Genomic DNA, 16,455 nt, shown 5'->3' with positions numbered 1-16,455 from the left:
TGTGGTGTAAAAGAGAGGGAAGAGGGGGCAATGCAAATAGTCTGGGTAGCCATTTAATTAGGTGTTCAGGAGTCCTATGGCTTGGGGGTAGAAACTGTTAAGAAGCCTCTTGGGGCAGTATGCATAGAAGTAGTTTAGCTTGTCTGGTAGGCTTGTGTCACTGGGCAGCTGCACTACTTTGTGGCTCCATAGCTCCCTACACCATTAACTAGTTGCTCCATAGCTTCCTACTCCACTACCTAGTGGCACCTGTGGATCTGTTGGGGCGGTATGCAAATTAGAGTGGGTCTAGAGTTTCTGGGAAAATGGTGTTGATGTGAGCAATGACCAGCCTTTGAAAGCACTTCATGGCTACAGACGTAAGTGCTACGGGTCGGTAGTCATTTAGGCAGGTTACCTTAAGTGTTCTTGGACACAGGCACTATGGTGTTGTGCACATGGTCCTGCCAGTCCGTGGTGAGTAATTGCAGTCCTGATGTCCAGAAGTTATTTTTAATCATAAGAGACGGTAGCGGCAACATTATGTACACAATAAGTAAAAAGACAAGTTACAAAAAACGTAAATAAACTAACAAAAAACACAAACGGTTGGGGAGACGTAAAATTTCTATGCCTTATTATTAAAATGCCTGTCAAACGGCCACATTCCCCATTGACTGTGGATTGAAAATGTCTGATTGCTTGGGAATGTCCTCCCAAGCCCACTTTATTATGTTGGATTGAGATATCTAGAAAATATTGTTTTTGTAGGCTCTGATGATATCTGATTGGATTTTAGTTATTTTGTTTGTGGGTCATTACCAGTATGTCAGCCCTGGGCCCAGTTTAAAAAAGATCTATATGGATTTCATAGAAATATAATGAATAGAACAGGAGTCCCCATTCAAGTCAATGATTAGTCCGTTCTATTCATTATATTTCTATGCATTTCAACCTATCCGATAGAATAGATAACGTTTGAAAAACTGGGTTCTGTTGATTCAGAACTATAATTGTTAGTGAAAACAGTAGATTTGATATAATACACAACCAACTCTTACAGTGCAACTGCAAAGGTATTCAAGTCTGCAAGTTTTTATTTGTATCACATGACCAGGTAAGCTTTCTGAAGGTTAGAAAATGCCCCCACCACTTTGTGTATATTGTTTCATTTGCAGAAATCACTTCAATGAGACCATTTGCAAGATTGACACACAGTGAAGAACATCAGGAATAAGAAATGACAAACATTCTGTAGCAGAGTAGCGATGTATCTCATACCTTTACCTTTCTGGGTGTTCAATACAATCACCAGCATTACTTTAACATCGTGACGAAGAATTGTATTTATTTTATCCACACAGAAGATATCACCCTTCTAGGAAACTGGTCCTGAGGTCCATAGTGTCAGGTCTGGATGAGACACTACCCCCCAGCTGGAGGACTCAGTCCCAACTTGAAGCTCATCTGCATGTAATGTAGTGGCAAAACAAATAGATGGGTAAACCTTGATCGCCGGTCACGGTGAAAAAAGTAACACACCCTATAATTTCAATGACTTTTTCCTCAAAGGTGGGTAAACTAAAAAAAACACTTCCGCTGTAGTAAACAACTTGGAAGAACCCTGTGAAACCTGTATGTCTGCATTTACACAGGCAGACAAATTAATATTTTTTTCACTAATGAGTCTTTTGACCAATCAGATCAGCTCTGAAAAAGATTGGTGATTGGTCAAAAGACCAATTAGTGGGAAAAAAGATCAGAATTGGGCTGCCTGTGTCTACACAGCCTATGTGAACTGTGCTGATGGAATCATGTTTCTGGATGGGGCGATAAAGATATCTGTTTCAGCTCATGTTTTACCCACTGCAAAGTGATAACATGTTACTGATAGAAGCAAAGGAAGATAGAGGTAACTTCCTAAAACGAAACATAGTGTCTTAATAGGGCTTTGGGCCTGCCAGCACAGCTTCAATGCCCCTTGCCATAGATTCAACAAGTGTCTGGAACTCTATTGGAAGAATGTGACACCATTCTTGCTCAAGAAATTCCACAATTTGGGTTTTTGTTGCTGGTGGTGATTAACCCTGTCTCAGTGTTCAATTGTGTTGAGATCTGGTGAGACACACCCTTTAAACCCCCTATGCTTCTTTGAAATCCTTGTTTCAAAGTCACAGATCTCTTCTAGCCATTGTAGCCAAAATAATGGGCAACTGGGAATTTTTATACATGACGCTAAGCATGATGGGATGTGAATTGCTTAATTAATTCGGGAACCACACCTGTGTGGAAGCAACAGCTTTCAATTGACTTTGTATCCCTCATTTACTCAAGTGTTTCCTGTATGTTGGCAGTTACCCGTCCTTCTGAGCTTTGGCTTGTTTGATTGCACGAGGCCCAGTCGGGGGCCCTCTGGTCCACCCAGGACATCTAGGGCAGTCGCGTCCCAGTTCTGAACAGTCACCTGTACGATAACCCTGTAAGCCAGTGCCAGATGGGAGCACACCAGCATGTAATGATTATAAAAATGCTTGACTCAATCATTCATCTACTTTAATGTTTTGGAATGACACAACGTTTACACAAAGGCTAAACGGTTGGCATTTTTAGATGGATATGTTTATTGATATATTAATGCATAACTAAATTACAGAAGAGTAGATTCTGCCGATTATACTGCATTCAACAGAACAATAAATCACTATATCACCATGGAAATAAATCCAGGTGCTGAACATTTAAACAGTTTCACCAAAACTCCATATATCATTACGTAAACAAACAGATGGTACAGCCTCAACCAGTGGCTTATGTACATATTTGCATCCTCAACTATTATGCAGTGATTTTTAAAAAGGGCAAGTTCACTATTTAACAACTTATTTTTAGATGGTTCATCACCTTGAAAGTAGTCTATGGGCCAGGAAAACCTGTAATCTATGGTTCAGTTTTCTTTAAGCAGCCACTACAAACTTAAGCTAATTTTAAACACCTATAACTATAAATCAAAGGGAGTGATGGGGTCAATTATGCAATTGTTCTAAATGTAAAACCAATATTTGGTTTTAAATTAGCAAAATGTAGCAATTTAAAAAACTTTTTTTAAAAACATTTCATGGATGCCCCATATCACTTCCATTGATTATCAGCTAGTGGAGGCTCACGTTAGCTTGTTAGTTTGTAGTGTCTGTTTAAAGAAAACTGAAGCACAGATTACAGTGTCTCCTGGCCCATAGACTACTTAAAGGATGAGGAATCGTCAAGCTGTAAATTACTGAACTTCCCCTTGAACTGGGAAACAAGGCTTTAAAGTGTTGAGGATATGATAAATTAGTTTGGTACTGGGAGTACTTCCTGCATCTCCACTAATGCCACTATTACAAAAGCTCTACCAAAAAAAAAACATATTGTAAATACACTACATCTTTCAATGATTTTTCTTCATGTGATAGTTCAGGTGTGAACTGCGTTTGTAAGTATTCGGGCAACGAAGACATGAATATGGCCTCTCCCCTGAATGAACGAGCAAATGTTTTTTTAAGCAAGTTCTCCGGATAAAACCCCTCCCACATTCATTACAAGTGTAGGGACGCTCTCCCCTATGCCCACGCATATGGACCACTAAATGGCTCGACTTAAAAAAACGTTTGTCACACTCTTTGCATTGGTAAGGTCTCTCCCCAGTGTGAAAGCGCTGGTGTACCTGCAGATCCCCTCCTGATGGAAACGCCTTCCCACACACAGAGCACATGTACGGTCTCTCCCCTGTGTGGAGCCTTATGTGCACAGTGAGATTACCTTTCTGAGTGAAACATTTCCCACAGTAGGAGCAGGAAAAGGGACGATAATTCATATGAGTGCGCATGTGATCCTTGAGGCGACGGTTTGTTACGAAGGACTTTCCACATTGGTGGCAATGATGTGTTCTCGGAAGCTGCAATCCTTTCTTCTTTGGAAGGTGCGACGATGGCCTCAGATCCGACCTCTTGTGGGCTTCCACGTGGTGCACTAGACTGGGCAAGTTGCTGAAGGTAATGCCACATTTGTGACAGTCAAGCGTTTGGACGACACTGTGACTTTTTTCGTGGGCGTCCAGTTGATTCGATTCGGGAAAGCTCCTTGCACAGTGACGACACTGGAATGGATATTGTGGTGATGTCTTAAAACTCTTCCCGCTCTGTGGACAGATGGACATGGATTCGTTGTGTGGACATTGGTGTCTCAATTTCTCACGCAGAGAACCAAACTCTCTCCAGCACTTGGGACAGCTAAAGGCAGTGCCCACACATTGCATCCTCTTATGGTTTGACAGACTTGTAAAGAATTTGAATCTATTCCCGCAGTTGGAACACTTGTATGGATTATCCCCACAGTGAATTTGCTGATGTTGGACAAGTTGAGACTGATAATTAAAGCACTTCCCACACTGGGGACACTGGTGGAAAATGTTCATGTGTGATGAACTGGAAGTAGATGGGGCACACTCATTTGAAGCTGAAGAAAGAGGAGTCAACACCTGAAACGATACCCCTGCAACTGGGTCTGTGGAAAAATGAATAAAAACATTGACGTTTCCCCTTCCATTGCCCCACAATGGTCAGCTGCGGCTTTCCAAAGGGTAAATGTACTTGGCTAAAAGTTTGTGAGGTCTCACCTGTATCACCACCTTGCATGACACTGGTAGGAGAAAGACCAGAACCAGCCCTGTGAAAGGCACAAAACAGACATGCAAATTGATGACCATTACTAAGTCAAGTGGTAAAGTTGTTTAATGCACTGTTTAAAACAACAAAAATGTATAAATTAATTCTCACATACAGGGTCTCAAAATATTCACACCACTTGACTTATTCCACATTTTGTTGTTACAGCCTGAATTTAAAATGGATTAAATAAAAAATATTCTCGCCCATCTACACACAATACCCCATAATGACAAAGTGAAAACATATTTTTCGAAATGTTTGCAAATGTATTAAATTATATACAGAAATAATTAATTTACATACGTATTCACACCCCTGAGTCAATACCTTGTAGAAGCACCTTTAGCAGCAATTACAGCTGTAAGTCAAAACTGTAACTCGGCCACTCCAGAACATTCACAGTCTTCTTGGTAAGCAACTTCAGTGTGGATTTTGTCTTGTGTTTTAGGTTATTGTCCTGCATCTCCAAGTGTCTTGTGGAAAGCAGACTGAACCTGGTTTTCCTCTATAATGTTGCCTGTGCTTAGCTCCATTCCGTTTACTTTTTATCTTGAAAAACTCCCCAGTCCCCAATGATTACAAGCATACCTATAATAACATGATGCAGCTAACAGTATGCTTGAAAATATGGAGAGTGGTACTGAGTAAGTATTATTTTAGTGCCTTGTTTTTTAATTGTTTATTTAACCTTTATTTAACTAGGCAAGTCAGTAAAGAACAAATTCTCATTTACAATGACGGCCTACTTGTAAAGCACGCCTGGCCAAACCCTTCCCTAACCCGGATGACGCTGGGCCAATTGTGCGCCGCCCTCTGGGACTCCCCCGATCACGGCCGATTGTGACGCCTCTAGCACTGCGATGCATTGCCTTAGGCAGCTGCGCCATTCGGTAGGCCAAGCATAATGCATGTTTTGGAATATTTTTATTCTGTACAGGCTTCCTTCTTTTCACTCTGTCAAGGTTAGTATTGTAGAGTAACTACAATGTTGTTGTCCATCCCCAGTTTTCTCCTATCACAGCCATTAAACTCTGCAACTGTTTTATATTCACCATATATTCACCATTGGCGGTTTTCTTTCTCTCCAGCAACTGAGTAGACGCCAGTATCTTTGTACTGACTGGGTGTATTGATACACGACCCAAAGTATAATTAATAACTTCACCGTGCTCAAAGTGATATTCAATGTCTGCTTTTTATTTTATTTGTACCCATCTACCAATACCAAGTCTTGGTGGTTGAATCTGTGTTTGAAATTAACTGAGGGACCTAACAAATAATTGTAAGTGTGGGGTACAGAGATGAGGTAGTCATTGAAAAATTATGTTCAACACTTATTGCACACAGTGTGAGTCCATGCAACTTCTTATGTGACTTGTTAAGCAAATTTTTACTCCTGAACTTATTTAGGCTTGCCATAACAAAAGGGGTGAAATACTTAATGACTCAAGACATTTCAGCTTTTCATTTGAAAAAATGTCTAAAAACATCATTTAACATTGATATTGTGGGGTATTATGTGTAGGCCAGTGACAAAACATCTTAATTTAATCCATTTTAAATTCAGGCTGTAACACAACAACATTTGGAAAAAGTCAAGGGGTGTGAATACTTTCTGAAGGCACTGTACCTTTTCTGTGCTGACTCGTCCTCTACATCTATGTCATCTTCATTCGCTTCATCACAGGTTTCATCGCAGCCTATAATATCTCTTGTGCTCCCCATTGCCACTAAATGTGCTGTCCTCATAGCCACACCAGTGTCCAGATTGGTACGGTTTAACTGGTCAGGGAAGGCATCAGATTCAATATCTGATTCCTGAGGAATGTCAGAGGAGGAAACTGCACAGACAAAAACAAATACATTAAAAATAAATTAAATATCTGCCAGGCTGTTCTGAATATCCCTCATTTACATTTTAATCTGTCAAATTGTTTATTATTTGGCTAATCCATTCAAAATGAACAAGAAAGGTAAGGAACATGGTGAGAGGAAGTTCCTGCACATAAATCACATTTTTTATGGAATCCATGTGAGAGATGCCGACTCAGTCTCGACCTTTAAGTCTTTATTGAAGACTCATCTCTTCAGTAGGTCCTATGATTGAGTGTAGTCTGGCCCAGGAGTGTGAAGGTGAGCGGAAAGGCACTGGAGCAACGAACCGCCCTTGCTGTCTCTGCCTGGCCGGTTCCCCTCTCTCCACTGGGATTCTCTGCCTCTAACCCTATTACAGGGGCTGTGTCACTGGCTTACTGGTGGTCTTCCATGCCGTCCCTAGGAGGGGTGCGTCACTTGAGTGGGTTGAGTCACTGACATGATCTTCCTGTCCGGGTTGGCGCCCCCCCTTGGGGTTTGTGCTGTGGGGGAGATCTTTGTGGGCAATACCCGGCCTTGTCTCAGGATGGTAAGTTGGTGGTTGAAGGTATCCCTTTAGTGGTGTGGGGGCTGTGCTTTGGCAAAGTGGGTGGGGTTATATCCTGCCTGTTTGGCTCTGTCTGGGGGTATTGTCAGTGTCTCCCGACCCCTCCGGTCTCAGCCTCCAGTATTTATGCTGCAATAGTTTGTGTCGGGGGGCTAGGGTCAGTCTGTTATATCTGGAGTATTTCTACGGTCTTATCCGGTGTCCTGTGTGAATTTAAGTATGCTCTCTCTAATTCTCTGTCTTTTTCTCTTTCCTTCTTTCTTTCTTTCTCTCTCTCTCTCTCTCTCTGAGGACCTGAGTCCTAGGACAACCTAGCCTGATTACTCCTTGCTGTCCCCAGTCCATCTGGTCGTGCTGCTGCTTCAGTTTCAACTGTTCTGCCTGCGGCTATGGAACCCTGACCTGTTCACAGGACGTGCTAACTGTCCCAGACCTGCTGCTTTCAACTCTCTAGACACAGCAGGAGCGGCAGAGATACTTTGAATGATCGGCTATGAAAAGCCAACTGACATTTACTCCTGAGGTGCTGACCTGTTGCACCCTCTACAACCACTGTGATTATTATTATTTGACCCTGCTGGTCATCTATGAACATTTGAACAACTTGGCCATGTTCTGCTATAATCTCCAACCAGCATAGCCAGAAGAGGACTGGCCACCCCTCATAGCCTGGTTCCTCTCTAGGTTTCTTCCTAGGTTAAGGCCTTTCTAGGGAGTTTTTTGTAGCCATCGTGCTTCTACACCTGCATTGCTTGCTGTTTGGGGTTTTAGGCTGGGTTTCTGTACAGCACTTTGTGACATCAGCTGATGTAAGAAGGGCTTTATAAATAAATTTGATGGATTGATCCTCAGATGCAGTTGTTACATCAATAAACCTTATCTGACCATGTTGTGCTAAAATGCTGCATAAAAAAAATATTATTTTCTATGAACTTACTGTTTGTGTACAATGTTCGGCATTGTTTGTAATTCTGGAGCAGAAACTGGAGATCTTCTGAGTGAGAGAAAGACTGCAGGCATTCATCCAGGCCAGAGGAGCCAGCACTCAGCAACAATGCAGTCTAGGGAAAAGAGGGACACAAATAAAATGCCAAAATAGATTCCAGGCCAACTACAGTTGTTCATTTGAATGCTGTTGTCTCAAGACAATCTTACGAAAGTGATTCTGCACCTGCTTAAAGTCTGGTAGTGTAAGCAGCTCTTCCAACCTAGTGAGGAAGTCACAGACCAGTTCCTGAAGTGCTTTGTCAAAATCAGGTCTGAATTCCTCAAGGAACACCACCTGAAAAGATGGAGAGTCAGTGAGATAATGCAAAAGGAAAACGGTTAGCCTACTTAATGATTGGTTGGGAGACCCTGCATGATCCTACTTTGGGTGCCAAGTCTTTTTCTTCTCTCTTGCCAGAGTCTACTAGTTATGACTTATCATACAACAAAATGCAATTTTTCAAGGACATTATTACTAGGTTCTCTCTGGCTGTACCATCGATCCAGTCAAGCCATATGGCAAAGACTGCCTTTCCAAACTGCCTCAACTATCTGAAGCTGACTAGACACCATTCACTTTCCATTTTGAATATTTGCTGTGCCGGTTTGTTTTGCTTTTGAAGCGTTTTGAGATTCCATTTTGTAATGAGAAGCGCTATATAAGCAAAATAAATTATTATTAGGTTGAGTCAGGCTAAAGAAAATGTTAAACTAAAACAGGTTCAAGACAAGCTTGACAAGCTGCTACTTACTTGAACGAAGTGTTCACGCTCAACTGGGTCTGTAATCAAGCTTTGGGTGAGCTTGGCGAAGTTAGCTTCAGGTGATTCCATGCCTGCATCATAGGACTGTAAAACAATGTGGAAAACACACTGAAACCGGACGGTCATTTTTAGACTTGGTGTTAAAGGGGGTGACAAATGGAACACAAGTGTCCATACCAACACTCTTAAGGTCTTGATTTAAATGTGGCTGAATTATCAGGGTGTTAATTCTCATTTAAGTGTCCAGCAGGGGAAAAAAAGTTCAAATCCTGACATTGCACTATGACATTTGATTTACCAACCTGAACCTGTGCAAGTTGAGAAGACTTTATAGAATAAAGGAGGGTTTGGAGGCTGACAGGGTGTTCAGCAGAAAATCGCCCCAAAGTTACCTGGAAGAAAAGTGGTGATGGAGTCTGATACTTTGCATAAAACTATTCTCTGCACTTCACCAAATGAAGTGATCCTGTATGAAAGATTAGAAAGAATTGTCTTACCCTTGCTCTCAGCCCCAAAATAAGGAGGGTCCTCTGTCTGTCAGTCATAAGTTCTGGGACAGTTTGTGTTACCACGGTCACAAACTCCTCTAATTTTCCATAGTGCTTAATGGCCCTCTGTTGTGATACCTGCCACATAAATGCAGACATCAGTCGTAGAGGTGGGACCAAAAGGCGCAGGGAGGAGAGAGGGATGGGGGAATCTATAATGTGAAAAGCACAGTGTGTTACTATTAGATGGCTAGTTAAATCAATTATGTTTAGCTATGCACATCTTAGCTACCGTTATGTCATAATAACATTGTCATAACAAATTTCATAACAATCCCAGCAGACAATAGCTTGTGCCAAATGCGCATGTGGACACTCAATAACATAATAATAGCTGGCTAGCTAGTCAATAACATATTATAAACTTGGTGGATGGAACCCTGAATGCTGATTGGCTGACAGCCGTGGTATATCAGACCATATACCACAGGATTATAAAATATGTATTTTTACTGCTCTAATTACCTTGGAAACCAGCTTATAATTGTAATAAGGCACCTCAGGGGTTTTGTGGTATATTGCCAATATTGCCATGGGCTGTATCCAGGCACTCCGCGTTGCGTCGTGTGAAACTCCTACCCCGGACAACAGCACTGCACCCCCAACAGCAACTCGCCCAAGCCTTCCCCATTTCTCCTTCTCCCAAATCCATTCAGCTGATGTTCTGAAAGAGCTGCAAAATCTGGACCCCTACAAATCAGCCGGGCTAGACAATCTGGACCCTTTCTTTCTAAAATTATCTGCCGAAATTGTTGCCACCCCTATTACTAGCCTGTTCAACCTCTCTTTCGTGTCGTCTGAGATTCCCAAAGATTGGAAAGCAGCTGCGGTCATCCCCCTCTTCAAAGGGGGGGACACTCTTGACCCAAACTGCTACAGACCTATATCTATCCTACCGTGCCTTTCTAAGGTCTTCGAAAGCCAAGTCAACAAACAGATTACCGACCATTTCGAATCTCACCATACCTTCTCTGCTATGCAATCCGGTTTCAGAGCTGGTCATGGGTGCACCTCAGCCACGCTCAAGGTCCTAAACGATATCTTAACCGCCATCGATAAGAAACATTACTGTGCAGCCGTATTCATTGATCTGGCCAAGGCTTTCGACTCTGTCAATCACCATATCCTCATCGGCAGACTCGACAGCCTTGGTTTCTCAAATGATTGCCTCGCCTGGTTCACCAACTACTTCTCTGATAGAATTCAGTGTGTCAAATCGGAGGGTCTGCTGTCCGGACCTCTGGCAGTCTCTATGGGGGTGCCACAGGGTTCAATTCTTGGACCGACTCTCTTCTCTGTATACATCAATGAGGTCGCTCTTGCTGCTGGTGAGTCCCTGATCCACCTCTACGCAGACGACACCATTCTGTATACTTCCGGCCCTTCTTTGGACACTGTGTTAACAACCCTCCAGGCAAGCTTCAATGCCATACAACTCTCCTTCCGTGGCCTCCAATTGCTCTTAAATACAAGTAAAACTAAATGCATGCTCTTCAACCGATCGCTACCTGCACCTACCCGCCTGTCCAACATCACTACTCTGGACGGCTCTGACTTAGAATACGTGGACAACTACAAATACTTAGGTGTCTGGTTAGACCGTAAACTCTCCTTCCAGACCCATATCAAACATCTCCAATCCAAAGTTAAATCTAGAATTGGCTTCCTATTTCGCAACAAAGCATCCTTCACTCATGCTGCCAAACATACCCTTGTAAAACTGACCATCCTACCAATCCTCGACTTTGGCGATGTCATTTACAAAATAGCCTCCAATACCCTACTCAACAAATTGGATGCAGTCTATCACAGTGCAATCCGTTTTATCACCAAAGCCCCATATACTACCCACCATTGCGACCTGTACGCTCTCGTTGGCTGGCCCTCGCTTCATACTCGTCGCCAAACCCACTGGCTCCATGTCATCTACAAGACCCTGCTAGGTAAAGTCCCCCCTTATCTCAGCTCGCTGGTCACCATAGCATCTCCCACCTGTAGCACACGCTCCAGCAGGTATATCTCTCTAGTCACCCCCAAAACCAATTCTTTCTTTGGCCGCCTCTCCTTCCAGTTCTCTGCTGCCAATGACTGGAACGAACTACAAAAATCTCTGAAACTGGAAACACTTATCTCCCTCACTAGCTTTAAGCACCAACTGTCAGAGCAGCTCACAGATTACTGCACCTGTACATAGCCCACCTATAATTTAGCCCAAACAACTACCTCTTTCCCAACTGTATTTAATTTTTATTTATTTATTTATTTTGCTCCTTTGCACCCCATTATTTTTTATTTCTACTTTGCACATTCTTCCATTGCAAAACTACCATTCCAGTATTTTACTTGCTATATTGTATTTACTTTGCCATCATGGCCCTTTTTGCCTTTACCTCCCTTCTCACCTCATTTGCTCACATTGTATATAGACTTGTTTATACTGCATTATTGACTGTATGTTTGTTTTTACTCCATGTGTAACTCTGTGTCGTTTTATCTGTCGAACTGCTTTGCTTTATCTTGGCCAGGTCGCAATTGTAAATGAGAACTTGTTCTCAACTTGCCTACCTGGTTAAATAAAGGTTAAATAAATAAATAAAATAAAAACAGCCCTTAGCCGTGGTATATTGGCCATATACCACAACCTTTCGGTCTTACTGCTTAATAAAAAATATCGAAAGGCACAGCTAGCCAACGTTAGATATACAAGAGGTTTTGCTAGAAACGGCACAATAGCTAGCTAGATATCCAGCTACTTCCTTGATGTCCGAGTCGTTTTCGCTAGACACCAAGTGCTAGAAAACTGACCGAAACGTGGAGCGACGACCCGAATTTGTCCAATTAGAAACGCTCGTTTAGATGTTCCGTTGCAAAACGTTTAGCTACGGTTTGTTCTTATACGACCCTGGTCATAGCTAGCTAGCGACCTGGTTTTTACGCCCACCTAGGTTAGAAAGCTAGCTAGCAAACACACAATATTGTTTTCTAATCTTGCAAGTTACCACCAATACCGTATACATACCCATTATGGCCCATGTGCCAATCAATATCTTAGCTACCTTAGCTAGTGAGCGCCGCATGAGACAGAAAGTAAATCTAGCTAGCTAATGTTACCACCATAGAAGAGGATGTGAAACCTTTGCCACCAAGTACTATTTTAACGTCAGTGTCCAAAATGTCTTCAAAATAAAAGTCATCAATTATGCTAAATGTGTAATATTTAACTATCAAGTTATTCAATATATGTATTTATGAACTTGATTATTGCCAATACAATCTGCATTTTAGTTATTACTAACTATATTTACATGTAACCATTAACTTCATCATTAGTATAATAAGAGGTCTAAGACATCTGTAACAAGGGCATTGTAGACTAACATGAGACATCTACATCATCATACCATTATAGACCATATCTGTCTAAAATAGTATGCCTACTAATCACTTCCTCATGCTGTGATTGTGAATTGAATAGTCATAATCAATGGCAGCCTAAGATGTGTCCCTATCAAGGAAAACTATGTAAGGGTAGGGCTTACATCCGTTATATACTTACATTTTTATTATGCGAGCCACTTGACCTACTGGAGCTTCATGGGAGTGGAGTCATAATTCTCTGTGACGTGTCAGACCGAGGGACCATAGGGAATTTGGTCATTTCTGATAGTTGATAAGGTATCCACAAATGTGTTTACCTGTGTTGTTCATGATGCCTCTCCATTGAGTCACTTTGTGCCAAAATAGAGTACGGCAGTCACACACACTAAACCCTGTTCATATAATTCACTGTACACTATTCAGGGAGTAAATGCTGATTGCACCCACAATTCTATGAAACTGTATGGAAGAGGGTGAGTGTTTTCAGAAACAGTGTGTTGTGAGTAGGGTTGCACATTTTGGGGAATATTCAGAGGTGGAAACTTTCCATGGGAATTAATGGAATATGTGGGAGTTAACAGAAATATATGCAAAGTAATATTAATACCACTTAAATGTAGATGTTTTTTGCAATGGACATATTTACCATATATGGAGACAGAAACATAAACCTTTTACCTTATCATAAGTAGACATAATTGCAAATGATTAAATCCTTCCAATAGAAAAAACAAAAACAATTTAGTTACCAATTGAACTTTAATTAAATGAGTTGACTCTTCACATGGGATGATTTCACCGAACATCAAAAGAAAGGGAATATTGAATGATCCCCAATGATCCATCGCATCTCCCAAAAATGTTTTCAACATACATCTGTAAAATTATAGTCTAGAAACTAAATATTTGGTTGTCTTCCTCTCAGGCTTCCTCCTCAATCAGACTGAGGCCTCATCTTCACTGTCACTTTCCAACCTAGATGGCTCGTTGTCAGGTTCAAAAAGCCAAAACAAATTTGCCCAGATGGCCACCAATTTTTCAACCCTTGTATTGGTCAGCCTGTTGCGTGATTTGGTGTGTGTTCCCAAACAAGGACCAGTTGTGCTGAGGCCGGCTGATGTTGGTGGGATTTGGAGGATGATGGAGGCAACAGGGGAAAGAGCCTCAGAAACACAAAGTCCTTTCCACCAGGTGGCTGATGAGATAGGTTGGCACGACTGCCCATATTGCATCTCCATCCCAAAGCCCTTGCTTGGAAGTGTACTTTGCCAGACTGCCAAGAACCTTGCCCTCATCCAGGCCAAGGTGGCGAGACATGGTAGTGATGACACCATAGGCCTTGTTGATCTCTGCACCAGACAGGATGCTCTTGCCAGCATACTTCGGGTTCAACATGTAAGCTGTATGGGCTTCAGGCAGAAGTCTTCACGCTTTTAGATGGATTTCAGACCTGCAGTTTCCTCTGCTTGGAGCAACAGTGAAGTAGGCTGGGCAGTACGGATGTCTTCTCTTGCATCTGCAAGCAGAGTCTGAACATCAGACAGGATGGCATTGTCTCCCTTAATCCGTGCCATGGCTACTGCTATAGGTTTCAGGCATTTCAGGCTGCTTACCACTCTCTCCCAAACTACATCATCCAGGAGGATCCTCTTGATGGGGCTGTCCATATCGGCAGACTGTCAAACATGATGACAACACCACCCCAACGGGTGTTGCTGGGCAGCTACAATGTGGTGCTCTTATTCTTCTCATTTTGCTTGGTGAGGTAGATTGCTGTTATAACTTGATGACCCTTCACATACCTAACCATTTCCTTGGCTCTCTTGTAGAGTGTATCCATTGTTTTCAGTGCCATGATGTCCTTGAGGAGCAGATTCAATGCATGAGCAGCACAGCCAATGGGTGTGATGCGAGGGTAGGATTCCTCCACTTTAGACCAAACAGCCTTCATGTTCGCAGCATTGTCTGTCACCAGTGCAAATACTTTGTGGTCCAAGGTCAGTGATGACTGCCTTCAGCTCATCTGCAATGTAGAGACCGGTGTGTGTTGTCCCTAGTGTCTGTGCTCTTGTAGAATACTGGTTGAGGGGTGGAGATTATGTAGTTAATTATTCCTTGCCCACGAACATTCGATCACCCATCTGAGATGATTGCAATACAGTCTGCTTTCTCTATGATTTGCTTGACCTTCACTTGAACTCTGCATCCAGCAAATGAGTAGATAAAGTATGTCTGGCTGGACGGGTGTTTACTGGGCAAAGAATATTCAGAAATCTCTTCCAATACACATTGCCTGTGAGCATCAGAGGTGAACCAGTTGCATACACAGCCTGACCCATCCTGTCTCAGCCTCCAGTATTTATGCTGCAGTAGTTTATGTGTCGGGGGGCTAGGGTCAGTTTGTTATATCTGGAGTACCTCTCCTGTCCTATTCGGTGTCCTGTGTGAATCTAAGTGTGCGTTCTCTAATTCTCTCTCTCTCGGAGGACCTGAGCCCTAGGACCATGCCCCAGGACTACCTGACATGATGACTCCTTGCTGTCCCGTCAACCTGGCCGTGCTGCTGCTCCAGTTTCAACTGTTCTGCCTTATTATTATTCGACCATGCTGGTCATTTATGAACATTTGAACATCTTGGCCATGTTCTGTTATAAACTCCACCCGGCACAGCCAGAAGTGGACTGGCCACCCCACATAGCCTGGTTCCTCTCTAGGTTTCTTCCTAGGTTTTGGCCTTTCTAGGGAGTTTTTCCTAGCCACCGTGCTTCTACACCTGCATTGCTTGCTGTTTGGGGGTTTAGGCTGGGTTTCTGTACAGCACTTTGAGATATCAGCTGATGTACGAAGGGCTATATAAATAAATTTGATTTGACCAAGACATTCATCAGCATTTCTCGGACTACGTTCCTCCATTGAGTCAAAAAAAACTTGATTCCAGGAGGACCTGTGAGCTGTTGCTATTGATAAGGTGTCTGATTCATCATTTTCACCTCAAATAGAAGTAGAGGGTCTTTTGTCAGAGGTTGCTTGTAGTGAGTGTTGAGGGAACTTTATGCACTTGGGACAGATTATTCTGCATCTTTGTTGCATTCTTCACATATGATTTGGCATAGTATTTGCAAATGTACACAGCTTTTCCTTCTACATTAGCTGCAGTGAAATGTCTCCACACATCAGACAGTGACATTTTCCTGTAAAGATTAGAAGAAAAAAAAAATGAAAAAAAAAGAGTAAAAAAAAGCTTCAAATACAATTCCATGTACAGATATAGATAAGCAGTTAGATTAAACAACTCCTTTGTAAGATACATGTTTTAAAATGAAACATGTATGGAAACAGGTGAATTAACACTCCTCAGTTAGCAGGCTCAAATAAGCGAACACCCACATGGTAGCAAAAACTAACTAGCATAAATTGTTAACAAGTTAGAAATGATTTAAACACACTTTTCTGTAGGCTACTGTTAACAAAAAATATTGTATGTCATGTAAAATATATTCACCCCACTCAGTATTGTAATGAAAACTTACCAGAAAGCATGTAGTCCTTGGCTCAGACAGTGTTGTAGTGTGGGTTCAACAGCATCTCATTAGTGTGCAAGACCTTGAGAATCAGCTGTACATGTGATTGAAGATTGCACTGTGCATGCAGAGGGTTGCAATTCTATTGAA

The 16,455-nt window shown here is 42.1% G+C and overlaps 1 protein-coding gene across 2 annotated transcripts; it reads right to left on the bottom strand.

The window, feature by feature from the left end:
- Nucleotides 1-2,515: 2,515 nt before the first annotated feature.
- Nucleotides 2,516-12,558, bottom strand: LOC109896263 (zinc finger protein ZFMSA12A-like). 2 transcript variants are annotated; one of them, XM_031831494.1, is made up of 9 exons: nucleotides 12,426-12,558; nucleotides 9,356-9,558; nucleotides 9,161-9,250; nucleotides 8,847-8,942; nucleotides 8,279-8,389; nucleotides 8,045-8,168; nucleotides 6,316-6,526; nucleotides 4,634-4,683; nucleotides 2,516-4,521 (listed from the first exon to the last, which is right to left on the bottom strand). In XM_031831494.1, the coding sequence occupies exons 1-9, from the start codon at nucleotides 12,481-12,483 to the stop codon at nucleotides 3,407-3,409; spliced, it is 2,058 nt and encodes a 685-aa protein (XP_031687354.1). In that variant the 5' UTR covers nucleotides 12,484-12,558; the 3' UTR covers nucleotides 2,516-3,406. The 2 variants fall into 2 exon arrangements, with proteins under 2 accessions (XP_031687354.1, XP_031687355.1); XM_031831495.1 differs by having other exon boundaries at nucleotides 9,356-9,484; nucleotides 12,426-12,554.
- Between the last annotated feature and the right edge of the window lie 3,897 nt (nucleotides 12,559-16,455).

This window comes from Oncorhynchus kisutch, linkage group LG9 (assembly GCF_002021735.2).
Source record: "Oncorhynchus kisutch isolate 150728-3 linkage group LG9, Okis_V2, whole genome shotgun sequence".
In the NCBI taxonomy this organism is placed as follows: Eukaryota; Metazoa; Chordata; class Actinopteri; order Salmoniformes; family Salmonidae; genus Oncorhynchus; species Oncorhynchus kisutch.
The sequence above is the reverse complement of the archived record's forward strand: the minus strand, read 5'-3'. Positions and strand labels throughout refer to the sequence as shown.

Excerpts from the sequence above, each read along its gene's own strand:
- LOC109896263 (XM_031831494.1), bottom strand. The coding sequence starts at position 12,483 with ATGCGGCGCTCACTAGCTAAGGTAGCTAAGATATTGATTGGCACATGG. Across the intron at positions 8,390-8,846 it reads AGCGTGAACACTTCGTTCAA|GTGGTGTTCCTTGAGGAATT; the intron begins GTAAGTAGCAGC and ends CCATCTTTTCAG. Across the intron at positions 8,169-8,278 it reads CACTACCAGACTTTAAGCAG|ACTGCATTGTTGCTGAGTGC; the intron begins GTGCAGAATCAC and ends TCTTTTCCCTAG.